Here is a 16,330-nt window from a genome sequence, read left to right as displayed (position 1 = left end):
AGGGACGCTTATCCCATTATACTGCCGTATTACTTGCACAGCATTTATCACTGTGTGAAATTTTGAGAACATGGACTGAGTCTCCACTATTGTGCCAGGCCCCTCTGCTAGGTGCTAGAAATATAATGGTAAAGATGGATATGTGCAGCTCAGTTTAGCAGGAAAAGTAACTAAAAATAATCATAAGATAGGATAAGTAAAATGATAAGGAAAAAACACGCATGTGTGGAAACCTCCAGTAGGGGATCTAATTAACTTATAAAGACATATAAAGTATCAGTGAATAATGCTACAAGAACTACAACCTGAAATGAGGATAATTTACATTTAAATAAAATGCTAATAAAATTTATTTGGGCAAAATTAAATAATGTTAAAATATTCTCATTCTCTAAACAAAACAAAGCAAGAAGAAATAAACAAAAATTACCCCACCCAAACTAACAAACCAAAACTATGGCTAATATATTTGTGATGGAGTTCACAAGTATTACATTCATTTCAGTCTCTAAAAGAAGGTCTTATGGGTATAGCCGTATTGAAATATCAACTTAATTCAATTTTACAGAGATGTTCAATTGTTAACAGCTCTGGTTATAGTTTCTAGTTGTTTATATCTATAGTCTGGAACTCTTGCATCTAACTCTACTTGATAGCTCTTTTTTCAAGGAAAACTTCAAAATAAAACTTCATGGAGGAGGGAGAAGTCAGGGGACTGCTGTGTTTCTCAAAGAAAAGGACATCACAAATTGAGTATATCAATGGGAATCTACCAAGGGAAAAACAGACAAGGGATTTATGTTATTTTATTTCATTTTTAAAGCTTTAATAACATGTATCAGTGTACCAAGCGCAGTGCTCAAAGAATAATACTGCATAATATATAAAAGTTATATGTTGTACATATACTTTTAAGTAAATGTTGATATATATTTGTTTGGATCCTTCTCTTAAAATGTTGAAGAAGGGAAACCTGGCTATTCAGGGTTTTGGACCAATCAGGGCATTATTATCTATATTTACATGTGTATATATATGTATGTATGTGTTTATATATATAACAATTATGATGTTAGGGGCTGTAAAGAACTACGAATTAATTGATATTATAGGGGTTTTTAAAATTTTATGCTATACTATTGTGATGACTATATTCAATTTAAATATATTCTGATTTTTTGAGTACCTACTGTCAGTAACTATACTAAGACACAAAGAAGACGACTGGCCAAGCCAGATCTGTCCTTTTATCTCTACGCCACCCCCCTTCAGCTTGCCAAGGACACCCTTAGCTGATACGTAAGGAAGAAAAACCACGGCCTTCTCCCCTCCACACACGTTCAAGCACTAATCACCATGCAAAAGGGCAAGAGGCACTAGGTGCGTAACCTGCAGGGGGCAGACATCAATACAGGTCATTTTAGTTCTCAGTACTTCATTTCCTCAGCTTATAAAATAAGCCCAGACATAGTAAAAATGGTTGATAAGAGAAAAAGAAACAAAAGTGATTACCTAACAAGGAACTTTCGCCTAAGTGTAAGTTTAGGGTCAGAAGGCCGAGTATAAGAAAAGTAGCTGAATGAGAGAAAGCAAATCAGGGTTCTATACTTAGCTCTACTTTTTTTTTTTTTTTAAGATTTTTTTTTTTTTATTTGAGACAGAGAGAACGAGAGAGAGCACATGAGAGGGGGGAGGGTCAGAGGGAGAAGCAGGTTCCTTGCTGAGCAGGGAGCCCAATGCGGGACTCGATCCAGGGACTCCAGGATCATGACCTGAGCCGAAGGCAGTCGCTTAACCAACTGAGCCACCCAGGCGCCCCCTTAGCTCTACTTTTAAGTGACATTGCACAAGGCAAGGAACCTCCTCAAACCTAGTTTCTTATGGTGGTTTTGTTCTGTAACAACTTGCTAAGAACGGTCCAGAGTTTAGAGAGAAAACTGCATGAGATTTGGAGGCATGAGGGAACTAAATACTGGCCAATATTCTCTCAAAGGCATGCTTTGTAAAATAGTGAAATTCCGACTCAGCGGTGCAGGCAGGTTCCAGCTTGATTTCCTCTTCTCGGGTTCTGTGACCAGCTCTTTTTCCTGACCACTGGCCCCGCTGACTATGCAGGCTCACCCCCTCGACAGAGGCAACAGCCTCCCATGGACTTCTCTCCCAGCCTCCAGTGGTCCCTCCAGTGGCTGGACATGCCTGTGACATGTCTCTGATCCACAGTCCCCTTTAGATCCTTACTTCACAGCTTCTTCCACAATTGAGCAAGGCCTTATTCCTAAAATAAATCCCTTATGCTCTAATACTTACAGTGGTTCTGCTGCCCTGACTGAATCCTAATGTATTCTCTCAATGGAAAAATTGAGGTTTTAGAAGGAAAAGATCCACAAATTTTAAAACGTGATCATATTTATGCTTAACTTCCCTACTCCCTTCTCCCCCAACATACACACAGAAACACATTTTGATTAAAGACAGAAGCTGAGTAATGTACGCAGGAGGAATGAATGAAAACTATTATAAAGGCTGTTATTTAAAATTGGTCAAGGGGAGGGAGCAAATTATTCTTCACTGAATAGCTTTTTGTATCTTTTGATTTTACCTGTAATGCCTATTGAAAAACAAAAATATAATCATATTAAGGTTCTGCTTATATTTCTATCAAGATTAATCGGCACTACTAGCCTACATCAGATCTAAAATCTCTTGTCTTCATTTGAATCAGTACCTCTCAGAAACATTCAGTCACTTGATCTACTAGTTCTACTTAATTACTTAATCATTCAATCTTTCCTTAATTCACTCAACTCTTTATTAAGTACCTGTTATGTGCCAAGCATAGTATTATGTACTGGATATTCAGAAGTGGGTAGAACATGCCACATTTTCATACTCCTAGCCTTTGAATCTACTGCTTTTTTAGTTCAAAATGCCCCCTCGCCTCTCCTGCCGCTCAGATTCCGTGGAAACAAATTCAGAAGTTATATACTCTGTGAGACCTTCCCTGAAAACCCACCCACAGAGGTAATCATTCATTTCTTTCTTTAAATTTTCTACTTTGTACCTATGTCAATTTTAGATTTACTGTGTTATGTGTCTGTCATATCTCTTAGCCTGAGATGTCCTATGTACATGGAATGTGTTTATCCTGATTTTGATGTGGCTCTTCCATAATCCTAAACATCCTATATTTATGTCTACCATAGTACTTTACTCTCCGCACTCTAAAAGGGTGTAATTACTAATTTTTTGATTGGACACTGATCTCTGTAAGGGACAGGAACATATGAGAAATGATTTCATTTTGTTTCTCTAGTGTAAAAGACATTCTACGGCATATAACTGACGTTCAAAAGTCTTAATTTGTGACAAGCATGCCAAAGCCATTCAAGGGGGGAATGAAGAGTCTGGGTACTGAGACAAATGGTGCTGGGACAGCTGTATATCCACATGCAAAAGAAGGAAGTTGGACTTTTACCTCATACCATATACAAAAACAAAAACTCCTCAAAATGGAGCAACAATCTAGCTACGAGAGCTAAACCCGTAAAACTCAGAATAAAGCATAGACACAAGTCACCAAAAAGAAAATACCTAGGAATAAACTTAACCAAGGAGGTTAAAGATCTATACTCTGAAAACTATCAAATATCGATTAAAGAAACTGAAGAAGATACAAACAAATGAAAAGATAGTCCAGGCTCATGGATTGGAAATATTAATATTATTAAAATGTCCATACTACCCAAAGCAATCTACAGATTCAAGGCAATCCCTATCAAAGTACCAACAGCATTTTTCACAGAACTAGAACGAATAATAATAAAATTTGTATGGAACCACAAAAGACCCTCAGTAATCAAAGCAATCTTGAGAAAAATGAACAAAGCTGGAGGGATCACAATTCCAGATTTCAAGATATACTACAAAGCTGTAGTAATCAAAAGACTATGGTGCCAGCACAAAACAGACACATAAATCAATGGAGCAGAATAGAGAGCCCAGAAATAAACCGATGCTAACATGGTCGATTAATCTATGAAAAAGGAGACAAGAATATACAATGGTGTAAAAGGTAGTCTCTTCAATAAATGGTGCAGGGAAAACTGAACAACAAAAGAATGACACTGGACTACCTTCTTTTATCATACACAAAAATAAACTCAAAATGGATTAAAGACCTAAATGTGAGGCCTAAAACCATAAAATCCTAGAAGAGAATACAGGCAATAATATCTCTAATATTGGCCATAGAAGCATTTTTCTAGATATGTCTCCTTAGGTAAGGGAAACAAAAGCAAAATTAAAGTACTGGGACTGCTGAGGCAGCTGGGTGGCTCAGTCAGTTAAGCGTCTGACTCCTGATTTTGGCTCAGGTCAAGATCTCAGGGTTGTGAGATTGAGCCCTACACTGGGCTCTATGCTCAGCATGGAGTCTGCTTGAGATTCTCTCTCTCCCTCTGCCCCTCCCCTCAACTTGCCCATGTGCATGCACAGTCTCTCTCTCTCTCAAATAAATAATTAAATAAAAATTTTAAAAACAACAAAAAACTATTAGGACTACATAAACATAAAAAGCTTTTGCACAGTGAAAGAAACCATCAACAAAACAAAAAGGTAACCTACTGAATGGGAGAAGATATGTGCAAATAATATATCTAACAAGGAATTAATATCCAAAATATATAAAGAACTTACACAAGTCAACACCAAAAAAACCCCCCAAAACCCAAAAAATCCAACTAAAAAATGGGCAGAGGACCTGAAGACACTTTTCCAAAGAATACATACAGATGGCCAATAGACTCATGAAAAGATGCTCAACATCAGGGAAATGCAAATCAAAACTACAATGAGATATCACATCACACCTGTCAGAATGGTTAAAATAAAAAGCACAAGGAATAACAAGTATTGGTAAGGATGGAGAGAAAAAGGAACCCTTGTACACTGTTGGTGGGAATGTAAATTGGTACAGCCACTGTGGAAAACAGTATGGAGGTGCCTCAAAAAATCAGAAATAGGAATACCATATGATCCAATAATTCCACTAATGGAATTGAAAATGAAAACATTAATTTGAAAAGATATATGAACCTCTATATTTACTGCAGCATTATTTACAATAGGCAAGATATGGATACAACCTAAATGTTTACTGATAGATAAGTGAACAAGTAAGATGTGGTATGTGTCTATTACACACACACACACACACACACACACACAGAGGAATATTATGCGGCCATAAAAAGGATGAGATCTTGCCATTTGTGACAACATGGATGAACCTAGAGGGTATTATGCTAAGTGAAATAAATCAGACTAAGAAAGACAGATATCATGATTTCACTCACTTGTGGAATCTACAAAACAAAACAAACAAACAAACAAAAAGCAGAATCAGGCCTATAAATACAGAGAACCAACTGATGGTTGCCAGGGGAAAGGGGGTGATGTGGATAGACAAAATGGGTGAAGGGGAGTGGGAGGTACAGATACATTTCATTCAGTTCTAAGTCATGGGAATCAAAGGCATAGCACAGGTAATGTAGGCAATGATACTGTAACAGTACTGTGTGGTGACAGATGGTAGCTACATTTGTGGTGAGCACAGCGTAATGTACAGAAAAGCTGAACCACTATGTTGTACATCTGAAGCTAGTACTACATTGTGTGTCAACTATCCGCAAACGAAAAAAAATTTAAAAACACAGGCATAAATCTTCATGATGTTGGATCTAGCAATGGATTCTCAGATCAGTTATAAAAACTTATGCAAAGATTATTATCAAGAAATGAAAAGATCATTTATAAATTATATCAAATAAGGGTATAGCGTTTAGAATAAAGAACTCCTACAAATCATCAACAAAAAAATAACTCAATTTAAAAATGGGCAAAAGGCTTGAGTAAACACTCTTCTAAAGAAGATATAAAAATGGCCAAAAATCACATGAAGGGCTCAACATCATTAATCATTATGGAAACGCAAATCAAAACCACACCCAATAGGATGGTTACAGTTTAAAAAAAAAAGGGAAAATAAGTATTGGTGAGAATGTGGTGAGATTGGAACCCCTGAGCATTGCTGGTGGGAATGTAAAATGGTTCAGCCGCTGTGGAAAATAGTTTGGCAGCTCCTCAAAAGTTAAATATAGAATTACCATATGACCATGAAATTCTACTCTTAGATATATATCTCTAATACCTGAAAACAGCTACTGAAACAGGTACTTGTACACAAATGTCCACAGCAGTATTATTCATAATAGCTAAAAAGTAGAAACAGCCCAAATATCCATCAAAAGATGAATGGATAAACAAACTGTGGTATTTACATACAGTGGAATATTATCCAACAGTAACTAAGAATGAGGTATTGACACATGGTACAATGTGGAAAAACCTCCAAAACATTGTGTTAAGTGAATGAGCCAGATACTAAAGGTCACATATTGTATGATTCCTTTTATATGAAATATCTAGAATAGATAAATCCACAGAAACAGAAAGCAGATTGGCATTTGCCAGGGGCCATGGGGAGTGAGAAGGATGTAGAAGAAAGTGCTTACTGGGTAAGGAATTTTACTTTAGGGTGTAGAAAATGTTTTAGAATGAGACAGAGGTGGTGGTTATAGATAGGGGTGGTGGTTATACAATATTGTGAATGTACAAAATACTAGTGAATTGTCCACTTTAAATGGTTAATTTTGTGTAATGTGAATTTCATCTCAGTTATTAAAACACACAGAAACACAAACTGTTTATTTAAAGATTTTTTTATATATTTATTTGACAGAGAGAGAGACAGGAAAGAGGGAACACAAGCAGGGGGAGTGGGAGAGGAAGAAGCAGGCACCCCCCGAGTAGAGAGCCCGACATGGGGCCCAATCCCAGGACCCCGGGACCATGACCCGAGCCGAAGGCAGATGCTCAATGACTGAGCCACCCAGGTGCCCCAAACTGTTTATTTAAATGAATTAAGGAATAAATGGGAGAGATACAGCTGAGTTAAGGCTAGATGCTCATAAAGTCTCCTAGGAAAATAAGGCCCATTTTTTTTGTTGATAGAATTTGTGGTTTTTAAGATGACCTATAAGGGCGCCTGGGTGGCTTAGGCGGTTAAGTGTCTGCCTTTGGCTCAGGTCATGATCCCAGGGTCCTGGGATGGAGCCCCGCAGTGGGCTCTCTGCTCAGTGAGGAATCTGCTTCTGCCTCTCCCTCTCCTTCTGTGCATGTGCACACACACACTCTCTCTCTCACATAAATAAATAAAATCTTAAAAAAAAATGACCTATAAATTATGTAAGCTGGAACTTCCTGAACCTGAAAACTGAATGAAGTAGAGGAAAGATGGAATCTGACCCTGACTCCTACCATGTGATGTTTACAGATCAGGACTGGTGTAGTGCATGTAAGGTGTGCACCATATCCTCTACGTAGGACCAGCTGCTGGAAGTATGGCCTGCATCCCTCTCCTGAAATGCACCTTGGTCAGCAGTGGGAAATTTTTCACCCAAATGTGCACCCCTATTCAGGAGCACATTCAATCACTTATCAATGAAAAGCTGTAACAACACATTTTTTTTTTAATTTGAGAGAGAGAGTGCGAGTGGAGGGGGAGAGGGTGAGGGGAACCTCCAGCGGACTCCCTGCTGAGCACGGAGCCGGACGCAGGGCTCAATCCCACCACCTCAAGTCAGAATCTGAGCTGAAAACAAGAGTTGGATGCTTAATTGACTGAGTCACCCCAGCACCGCTGTATAATACATTTCACACTGTAAAAGTGCTTTGTGCTAGGGATAAATCAATGGACTGGATGGTAAAGATTTGTCCTCAGAACCAAGACAAAGTATATAGATAATGTTAAGAGCACACCCAAAGGTATTAACCTGCTTCTCATGGAGGCTCAGGGGAAGACTTCCTGGAAAACGTGAGGCTTCCTGAAGCTTGATGAATGATGGGAGTTAGGCAAGTGAAGGGGGGGGGGGGGGGGGGGTGGTGGTGGTTTAAGAGAGTTCCAGGCAGATATCACATATCAAGGCCTAATAGCAAGTGACAAACCTTATTTTCAGGAAGCTGAAAGAAGCTCGTTATGAATAGAGCCACAAGGAAATTAGAAAAGAATGTGGGTACCTGAAGAAGAAGCTTATATAGAGTACAGACTACTATTTGGCATTTGGTTTTAGGCACATTATTTATCTTGGTTAGGCCTCAGTTTCCTCATGTATAATTAGCTCATAGCATTACTGCAAAAATTAATTTAAATAAGTTAGGTAATGTGATAAATAGTATATAATCTATTATTAAAATTGTTGCTATTATTAATGCCAAGACATAGATAAATATAGTTTTGGTGGTAAAATGGCAGAACCTCAAAGCAATCAGCATTGCAAAAGGCATACAAGAAAGTCTACATACACGTAATGTTTTAAAGAAATTCAATCAAATAAACCACCATGGTGTGTTATAAGCAACAGATGTCAGTAAATCTTACAAGCAAAAATTTTTTTAAAAAGGAAGAAAAATGAGAAAATAGTTAACACTTTTTAAAATCATAAAGACCTCTAGGTAAAAAAGACTTTTAGAGTAAAAATACTCTAAAAGTATTTTTAATGCCTAGTAGCTTCGTTCTAGCAAACAATTGCACCTAACTCTGATGAGAAACCATGAGCAGCCTGGGTGAGATGGCAGTGGCTCTCTACAAATCTTATCGATCACATTCAGGACTAATTCCTTTAAAAGTGTTCTCTGCGAACATAGGGGCTTTAAGTTAAAGTGGACTAAAAAAATAAAGGCAACCCAGAGCTTTTACTACTTTTCTCCTCTTATCATAATAAACAGAGAGACTTTAAAAAAAAAAAAAAAAACCTGACCTTGAATACAATGGATTTCAAGGTAAAATGTGAATGTATCCTTAGTCTGAAGTGGAACCTTTCATCAAACAGCAAGCTTGAAAATAATGCTGACACAGTCTTAAATTTGTAATAATTACAGTGTAACAGTTGGTAGGACCAGCAGGTTTCCAAGGAAAATCATTAGTTACAATTATAAAATATATTTTATGTTGGTCATGAAATGCAGAAGAGGTACCCAGACACTTAGGTTGGGCATGCTGAAGGGCTGTATCCCCAACTGTTCTTCTGGCAATGAAATATTAGAAAGTGTAGAACGTTTCTCAACAATTTCCTACCTGCTGGCCATATTCCACTCAAGGGCTGGGTTTTGAGAATTTCTTTCACTCTCTGTTAGCACCCCTCCTGTGCCACTTTCCTTCTCCGGTTTTAGTTGATCCCACTGTGCAGTACCAATATTGATGGACTGCAGGTCTATTTGGTACTGTCTATCTTCAATTTCTGATCCAGGGTCTCGAAGAATTCCCAAGTTCAAAGCTCTCCTGTAAAGGCAATGAAAAAATGTAAGCATTTACAATATTCTGTTTATTTTGTTCACTAACATAGTATCATTACCATTTTTTTTTTCCCTTTGGATTACTGATGGAGTCACTGGGTTAGTCAAATCTCTAAGGCAGGTATTAGGAAATAACCATAAAGGATGATCTGAAAATGTACCCCAAACTTACCATGTACAGTAATCTACCCTACATTGATTTTTTACATTGTTCCCAGCACTGTACTGTTTTTCTAAGTATTTTCACATACATGATTTCAGTCTTTGAGATGCTGTGGAGGCTCTATTTTTATCTCCATTTTTACTAAAGAGAAAATAATTCAGAGAGGTTAAAAGACTTAGGCAAAGGTACTGAGGGAGTTTGTGACAAAACCACAACTTAGGCCCAGGCTTTCTGACTCAAAACCCAGTCTTCTTTCCAATGCTAATCAACTACCTTCTTCAGGCCTTTCAGTCTTGTGAGGAAAGAGGATAGAGCTTTGTCAATCTATTGCACTTCCCCACCTCTTGCCCTTGGTTCTTTATATAACCCAGTTGTCACGTAGACTGAACTGTTGAGAAGACTACACTGATGACTGATGGAGATACACAGTGAGGATTACTGGCCCATACAGAGTTGAAACTCTGATCTTACTGGACCTAGTGCTAAGCAAGTAAATAAAATCATCAGTAGCATAAAGCTAAATTACAGGAAGTAAACTTAAATTTTTTGTGAGGGTTTTAGAATGAAAATAGCAAAGCAATATGGTAGGAAGAAAAGAACTGGGTTCAGGGTTCAGAGGCCAGATAAACCTGTTTGTGTGAGTTTGGGAACATTTTAGTTTTGTTGGTTCACAAATGCTTTAAAGTGAGTCATCAAAAGGAAAATAATATTAGGCCCCTATGAAAGTTTCAATGAACACAAAAATTTAAATAATATAGAGACCAAAAATAACTTTACTAGTACAAATGTTAAAAAAATCTACAACTGCAGCTAAAAAATACAATTAAATTAATTACAACTGAACACTAATGAAATTAATTGGTGGGGGTGGGGTGGGGAGAAGGAAACATGGGTCCTGATCTGAAATCTACAGAAAGAGGGTAAGAGTCTGATTAAGGCTATGCTGTGTCTAAGTAAGTAGTGTGGGTCAGACCATGCCGGGAGGCTGGTCAAATACCGATGGAAGGTGGGTAACTGCTGCAACTCAAGACGGCAGGCGTCTGGGCCAGCTGCTGGGGAATGGAGACAGCAGGCAAGGTAAGGGTTGAGACTAATGAATTCAAGTGTAGAGAAGGAGTAGGGAAAGAAATGGAACTGAATGAGCAGGCAGCTCAGGTAGGGTGCTATCAGAGGGAATTATAATAGGGAACAGGGAAACAAACAGGCATTGATCTAGAAACCACAGCAGGAGCCAGAGAAAGAACTGGATGAATTGTCATCCCTAAAGTAAAAGCTCAACCTGTTTTGTTTTTTTTCCCCCTTCTCTTTTCTAACTTAGAAGAATTGCAATCTAGGAATGGGCATGCAAAGAAAAATAGCCTAAAATTTTACTTGAACCAAATAATTACATTAGAAATACAGCCCATAAAATGGGACATGAACCTTTTCAATTTGTCCTAATGAAGGCAAAAAAAAAAAAAAAAAGAACTCATGAGGGTGATGGGAGTGAGTAACATTTAGAATATTCCCATTTTGGTAGAATGCTCTCCTTTCACTTGAATACTGGTATAATTCTGCTTAAAGGCCCACCTCAGACTTCACTTTCTATGAAGACTTTTCTGACCAACCTTTCCCCAAACTCATCTCTCCCAAATCTGTGCTCCTGGGGTTTCGCTATACTAAAAGTACAATAACATCACAATGACTTAATATACCAATATACCATACATTTCTTGAAGTCAGGAACTAACTCTCCTATCAAGCTATCAGTAAATGCTGTTTCAACAACACGAATTTTGACAAATCTCAAGTGGAGAACCTATATGTCCACAGCAGTAAGAAAACAGTTTTTAAACAACAAACTTTTGATTCGGATGCACAGAAATTCAGATATACAGCAAATATCTTGGGCAGTTAGTGGTCTAGCCTATTCCTTAGATTATTTATCCCCATATAAAAGTTACATTTCCTTATTTTAAACTAGCCAATGTTTTCTACATTTTAAATAAATTCCTTAAACATATTTTTAAGGTGAACTAAAATACTTTAAGAATCCTTGAAGAAAAAGTATGTTATGAAATACAGTCAGTGCCATAATAAAAGACAAAGTAACAGCCCAGCATTAACATTAGTCTATTTCCCTTGGCACATGGATGCTGTATAATCACAAGATTACAACCACAAAACACTTAATTCCATCAGAGTTTTTCATGTAGGCTTGAAATATTCCATATTTTTTTTTCTTGGTCTTAAATTGAGCTCTATTTCTCCTGTCTACCCCTGGAGAACATGACTTCCCACAGGTTCTTCTCCCCTATGCAAATGGTTTGTATCATGAGCAACAGCCAGATACTTCTAAGCATGCTAATTTTAAAATTCCAAACTTTTGGGGCGCCTGAGTGGCTCAACTGGTTAAGCGTCTGCCTTCGGCTCAGGTCATGATCCCGGGGTCCTGGGATCAAGCCCCACATCAGGCTCCCTGCTCAGCAGGGAGCCTGCTTCTCCCTCTCCCTCTGCTGCTCCCCCTGCTTGTGTTCCCCCTCTCTCTGTCAAATAAATAAATAAATAAAATCTTTAAAAAAAAAAAATTCCAAACTTTTTAAGAATCAGGGTTGGAGGGACGACTGGGTGGCTCAGTTGGTTGGGCGACTGCCTTCGGCTCAGGTCGTGATCCTGGAGTCCCTGGATCGAGTCCCACATCGGGCTCCCTGCTAAGCGGGGAGTCTGCTTCTCCCTCTGACCCTCCCCCTCTCATGCTCTCTGTCTCCCATTCTCTCTCTCAGATAAATAAATAAAAAATCTTTAAAAAAAAAAAAAGATTCAGGGTTGGAGATTTTATATTCTCTCCTTTTGTTTGAAATTAAATATCTGTCATTTTAACCTGATTTGAAAGTTCAGGGAAATTTATACTATTTGGGTATATAAGTCCAACTTAAAAGCTAACTGCAAAACCATTTAAATCTGAGTTGTAGAAAATAGGATAAGTGAAAGATTCAAGTGAACTTTACCCTCAGACTTTCCAATGATCATGAGCATGAAGAAATTATTTAACTTCTGTGCCCCAATTTAAAGAGGGCCAAAGGATCGGAAATAAACATTTTTCCAGAGACATACAAATGGCCAATAATATTGAAATAACTAAAGCACAGAGATAAGTAAAATCTATGACTAGGAGTTAAACTATTCATAAAGAGGTCCATTATAAATTCTGTGACCATTTCTGAATAGAATCTTAAATGGTTCTGAATGAATAACATATCTTATCACCAACTAATCATAGACGCATAGGCACTAAGAATAAAAGTCCACTTTTCTAATTATGAAAAACCATAATGAAAAGTATAAGGATGAAAGTTTAGTATTTCCAGGGTCACCTGTTTCCAAAATACGGCATATCAGAAACGCTGAATGAACCTTCTGACTGAAACAACTACAATGCTTGACAAAAATTTAAAGTATCTTTTTAAACACATCTTAGAGCTGGCACCAGAGAACAGAGATGTCAAAGTGCCCCCCCCCCCCGCCAACCTCCCCAAAGCGAAACCAGGAAAACTGATAAATAAGCACCTGCCAAAGCCAGCTTATGCTCTTAGGGTTTCTGGTGAATCCTGCAGACACTGATTTTCTGCTCTGATAACTGCACAGGAGATAAAGCTCAAGGCCCACCCAAGATGATGAATCAACTTCATTGCAGACCCTATATATAAAGCTGGGGTCACAGAGGGCCACATAAGCGATGAAAGTGTGAATTAAAAACAGCCCTCCTAGAGAACCTCTTGGTGATAGAACAGTTCTGGATCTTGATTGCAATGGTGGTTACAAGAATCTACGTATGTGATAAAACTGCACAGAATTATACACACATAAACACAAAGGAGTACAGGGAGAAATGCTGAATCTGAATACAGCTGTGGATTGTACTGATGTCAATTTCCTGGTTTTGATATTGTGCTATAGTTATGCAGGAAGTTACGCAAGACTTGAAATGACAAAACTCCTAGAAGAAAACATAGGGGGTAAGCTCTCTGGCATCAGTCTTGGCATTTCTTGGATTTGACCCCCAAGTCAAAAGGCAACAAAAGCAAAAATAAATAAGTGGGAGTATATCAAACTAAAAAGCTTCTGCTCAGCAAAGAAAAGTATCAAAAAGATGAAAAGACAACCTCTGAAATAATTTTGCAAACCATGTATCTGGTAAGGAGTTATACCCCAAATATACAAGAAACCCACACAGCTAAATAGCAAAAACATAAATAACCAATTTAAAGAGGGGCAAAGGATCTGAAATAAACATTTCTTCCAGAGACATACAAATGGCCAACAGGTAGATGAAAAGGTACTCAGTTTAGGGCTGTGAAAATACTCTGTATGTTAATTATGGATATGTATCATATGTTATTCATCTGTCCAAATCTACAGAATGTCTAACACCAAGAGTGAATCCTAATGTAAACCATGGACTCTGGGTGATTATGATGTGTCGGTGTGGTTCCATCAATTGTACTATGTACAACTCTGGTGGGTGGGGGATGTTGGTAAGGCTCAGAAATAGTGAGCTAAACAAAAAGGGAGAATAAACTAAAAGAAATAGAGGGAAGGAGGGCGCCTGGGTGGCTCAGTTGGTTAAGCGACTGCCTTCGGCTCAGGTCATGATCCTGGAGTCCCTGGATCGAGTCCCGCATCGGGCTCCCTGCTCGGCGGGGAGTCTGCTTCTCCCTCTCCCACTCCCCCTGCTTGTGTTCCCTCTCTCGCTGTGTCTTTCTCTGTCAAATAAATAAATAAAATCTTAAAAAAAAAAAAAAAAAGAAAGAAATAGAGGGAAGGAAATACGAACAAAAATCAATGAAATAAAAAAGACAGGGAAGGATCAACAAAGCCTAAAATAGAATAAACCTCTAAAGACAGAAGACCTAAGAAACTAAATTTTCAATTAAAAAAACTGACAACTATAATGCTGTGGAGATTAAACAGATAAGAGGAGGATATTAGAAAGATTTCTAGGAAAAAAGATCTTACAACTTACTGAGGAAAACAAATCTCTCCTCTAACTTATCACCGTCCCTAAAGGTATTTCTTACCTTTTTCACCATGGGATTAATATAAAGGTTGCCCTCTCATTCCTTCCACCAGATATAATGCTACTTCTCCTTTTGTAAGTTCTTTTTCTATGTAAAAATGACTACTTTAAAACTATATCCTGACAGTTAAAACTACTGGCAATGTAGTAACTAGTGAAAAGCAACCAAGTGCCTCCTTATTCCATGCCTTACTCAAGACTGTCAAAACTCTATCTTCCTATCTCAATGGCCAATAAGCAAACTTGCATTCACTCATTCAAAGAATATTTAATGAGCACTGCATGCTAGGCCCTATGACAGGCCCTAGGAATACTGGGTCCCTCTGTGGTCCCTGCCCTAATACAGATTATAGTCTAGTTGGGGATTTACAGGCAATTGCAAAAACAATTAATGCTGTTAACAGGTTAGGTATAGAATGCAATTGGAAGCACACAAATGGGGCCCCTGACCCAGACCTAGGGGGCCCAGAAAAAAGGAAGAAACATTTAAAGGAGTTCAGAAAATCCCAATCTCATTTCATATAATAAAAAAATTAAAAAAAATTATTTCAGGCAGAGGAAACAACAGGTTCAAAGGTCCAGAGGTGTGACAAAGCAGCATACCCAGAAACCTTGAAAATATTCTGAATGGTTGGTGTGGAGAGAAGTATGGAAAGAAGTAAAGCCACAGGCTAGTGAAGCTTCAAGTCATAGACAGGCCCTTCCATCACAAAGTGTCCGAGAACTGCACCAGGCCCAGCCTTTGGGGGTGGAGGGGTGCAGCCCACAGGTCAGGCTTGCCTAGCAAATTGGCATTTTCTCCTCTGCCAAAAAGGTTACAGAAATTATGTAGCAGCACAGTAGTTAAGACTAGAGAAAGACCTGAGTTTCTGTCTTAATTATAAGAACTAATTGAGATAAGGAGCCTAGCATAGAACTTGCCACATCATAAAAACCTCAGTAACTGTTAGAAAAAAAAAATCATCCTACTTTGATTCTCTCTTCAGCCTCTGTATAAAATATTAAATAGCAATGAAATGATTAGAAAGTGAGAGGAAGACTCACTGGATAAAGCACACATTCGGATTCTGAAAAAACAAAAGCCTAAGCGAACAGCACCATTGACCCTCCACTGAATTAATCAAACTGAGTGAATTCTACCCAAGTTTTCTAATTTGATCTGTTTCATCAATCTAAAAACATTTTAATAGCATCCTGGGTTAGTTTGTAATAAATCCCCGACTTTCTAAGACAGGAAACAGTTTGTCGTGGACAAATTAGGCCAATTAAAAATATAGTTGCATCTTTAAAAAACACATTTTCTTCAACAATTTTTTAGCCTCCTGAGATATCAAATCCAGGAAACAATGTATTCCTGTACATTTTCCCAAGTATAAAATTTAAATTACTATTACAAATAATATAGGTAGGCCATTTGGCTTATTAGTTTAGGTTAATATAAAGATGAAATGTATTTTAAAGAATTAGCTCTTATTCACAAAATTTACAAGTTTGGTTTGAGTTTTCTCTGATAGAAATGAATACAGGGTAATTTTTTTCAGACTTAGATAATAAAATCTAATTTTTCTTTCTAATTACATGATCCATATGACTTATTTTCAGTTCCTTAACATCAGAAAGCATACAGTGGTTCATTGATTTACTTCATTTTCCACAAAGTACTTGATGTTTTTCTCAACTTGAAATACTCCCTAATCTTT

General features: G+C 37.8%; 1 protein-coding gene across 2 annotated transcripts in view; it reads right to left on the bottom strand.

The window, feature by feature from the left end:
• VPS13B (vacuolar protein sorting 13 homolog B) overlaps nt 1-16,330 on the bottom strand; it is a 762,353-nt gene that overhangs the window by 277,281 nt on the left and 468,742 nt on the right. For both annotated transcript variants that reach the window (XM_021688693.1, XM_021688692.1), the window contains one exon: nt 9,194-9,397. In XM_021688693.1, the coding sequence (XP_021544368.1) occupies nt 9,194-9,397 (204 nt within the window). The remainder of the gene's footprint in view (nt 1-9,193; nt 9,398-16,330) is intronic.

This window comes from Neomonachus schauinslandi, chromosome 4 (assembly GCF_002201575.2).
Source record: "Neomonachus schauinslandi chromosome 4, ASM220157v2, whole genome shotgun sequence".
In the NCBI taxonomy this organism is placed as follows: domain Eukaryota; kingdom Metazoa; phylum Chordata; class Mammalia; order Carnivora; family Phocidae; genus Neomonachus; species Neomonachus schauinslandi.
This window is presented reverse-complemented; position numbering and strand designations above follow the sequence as displayed.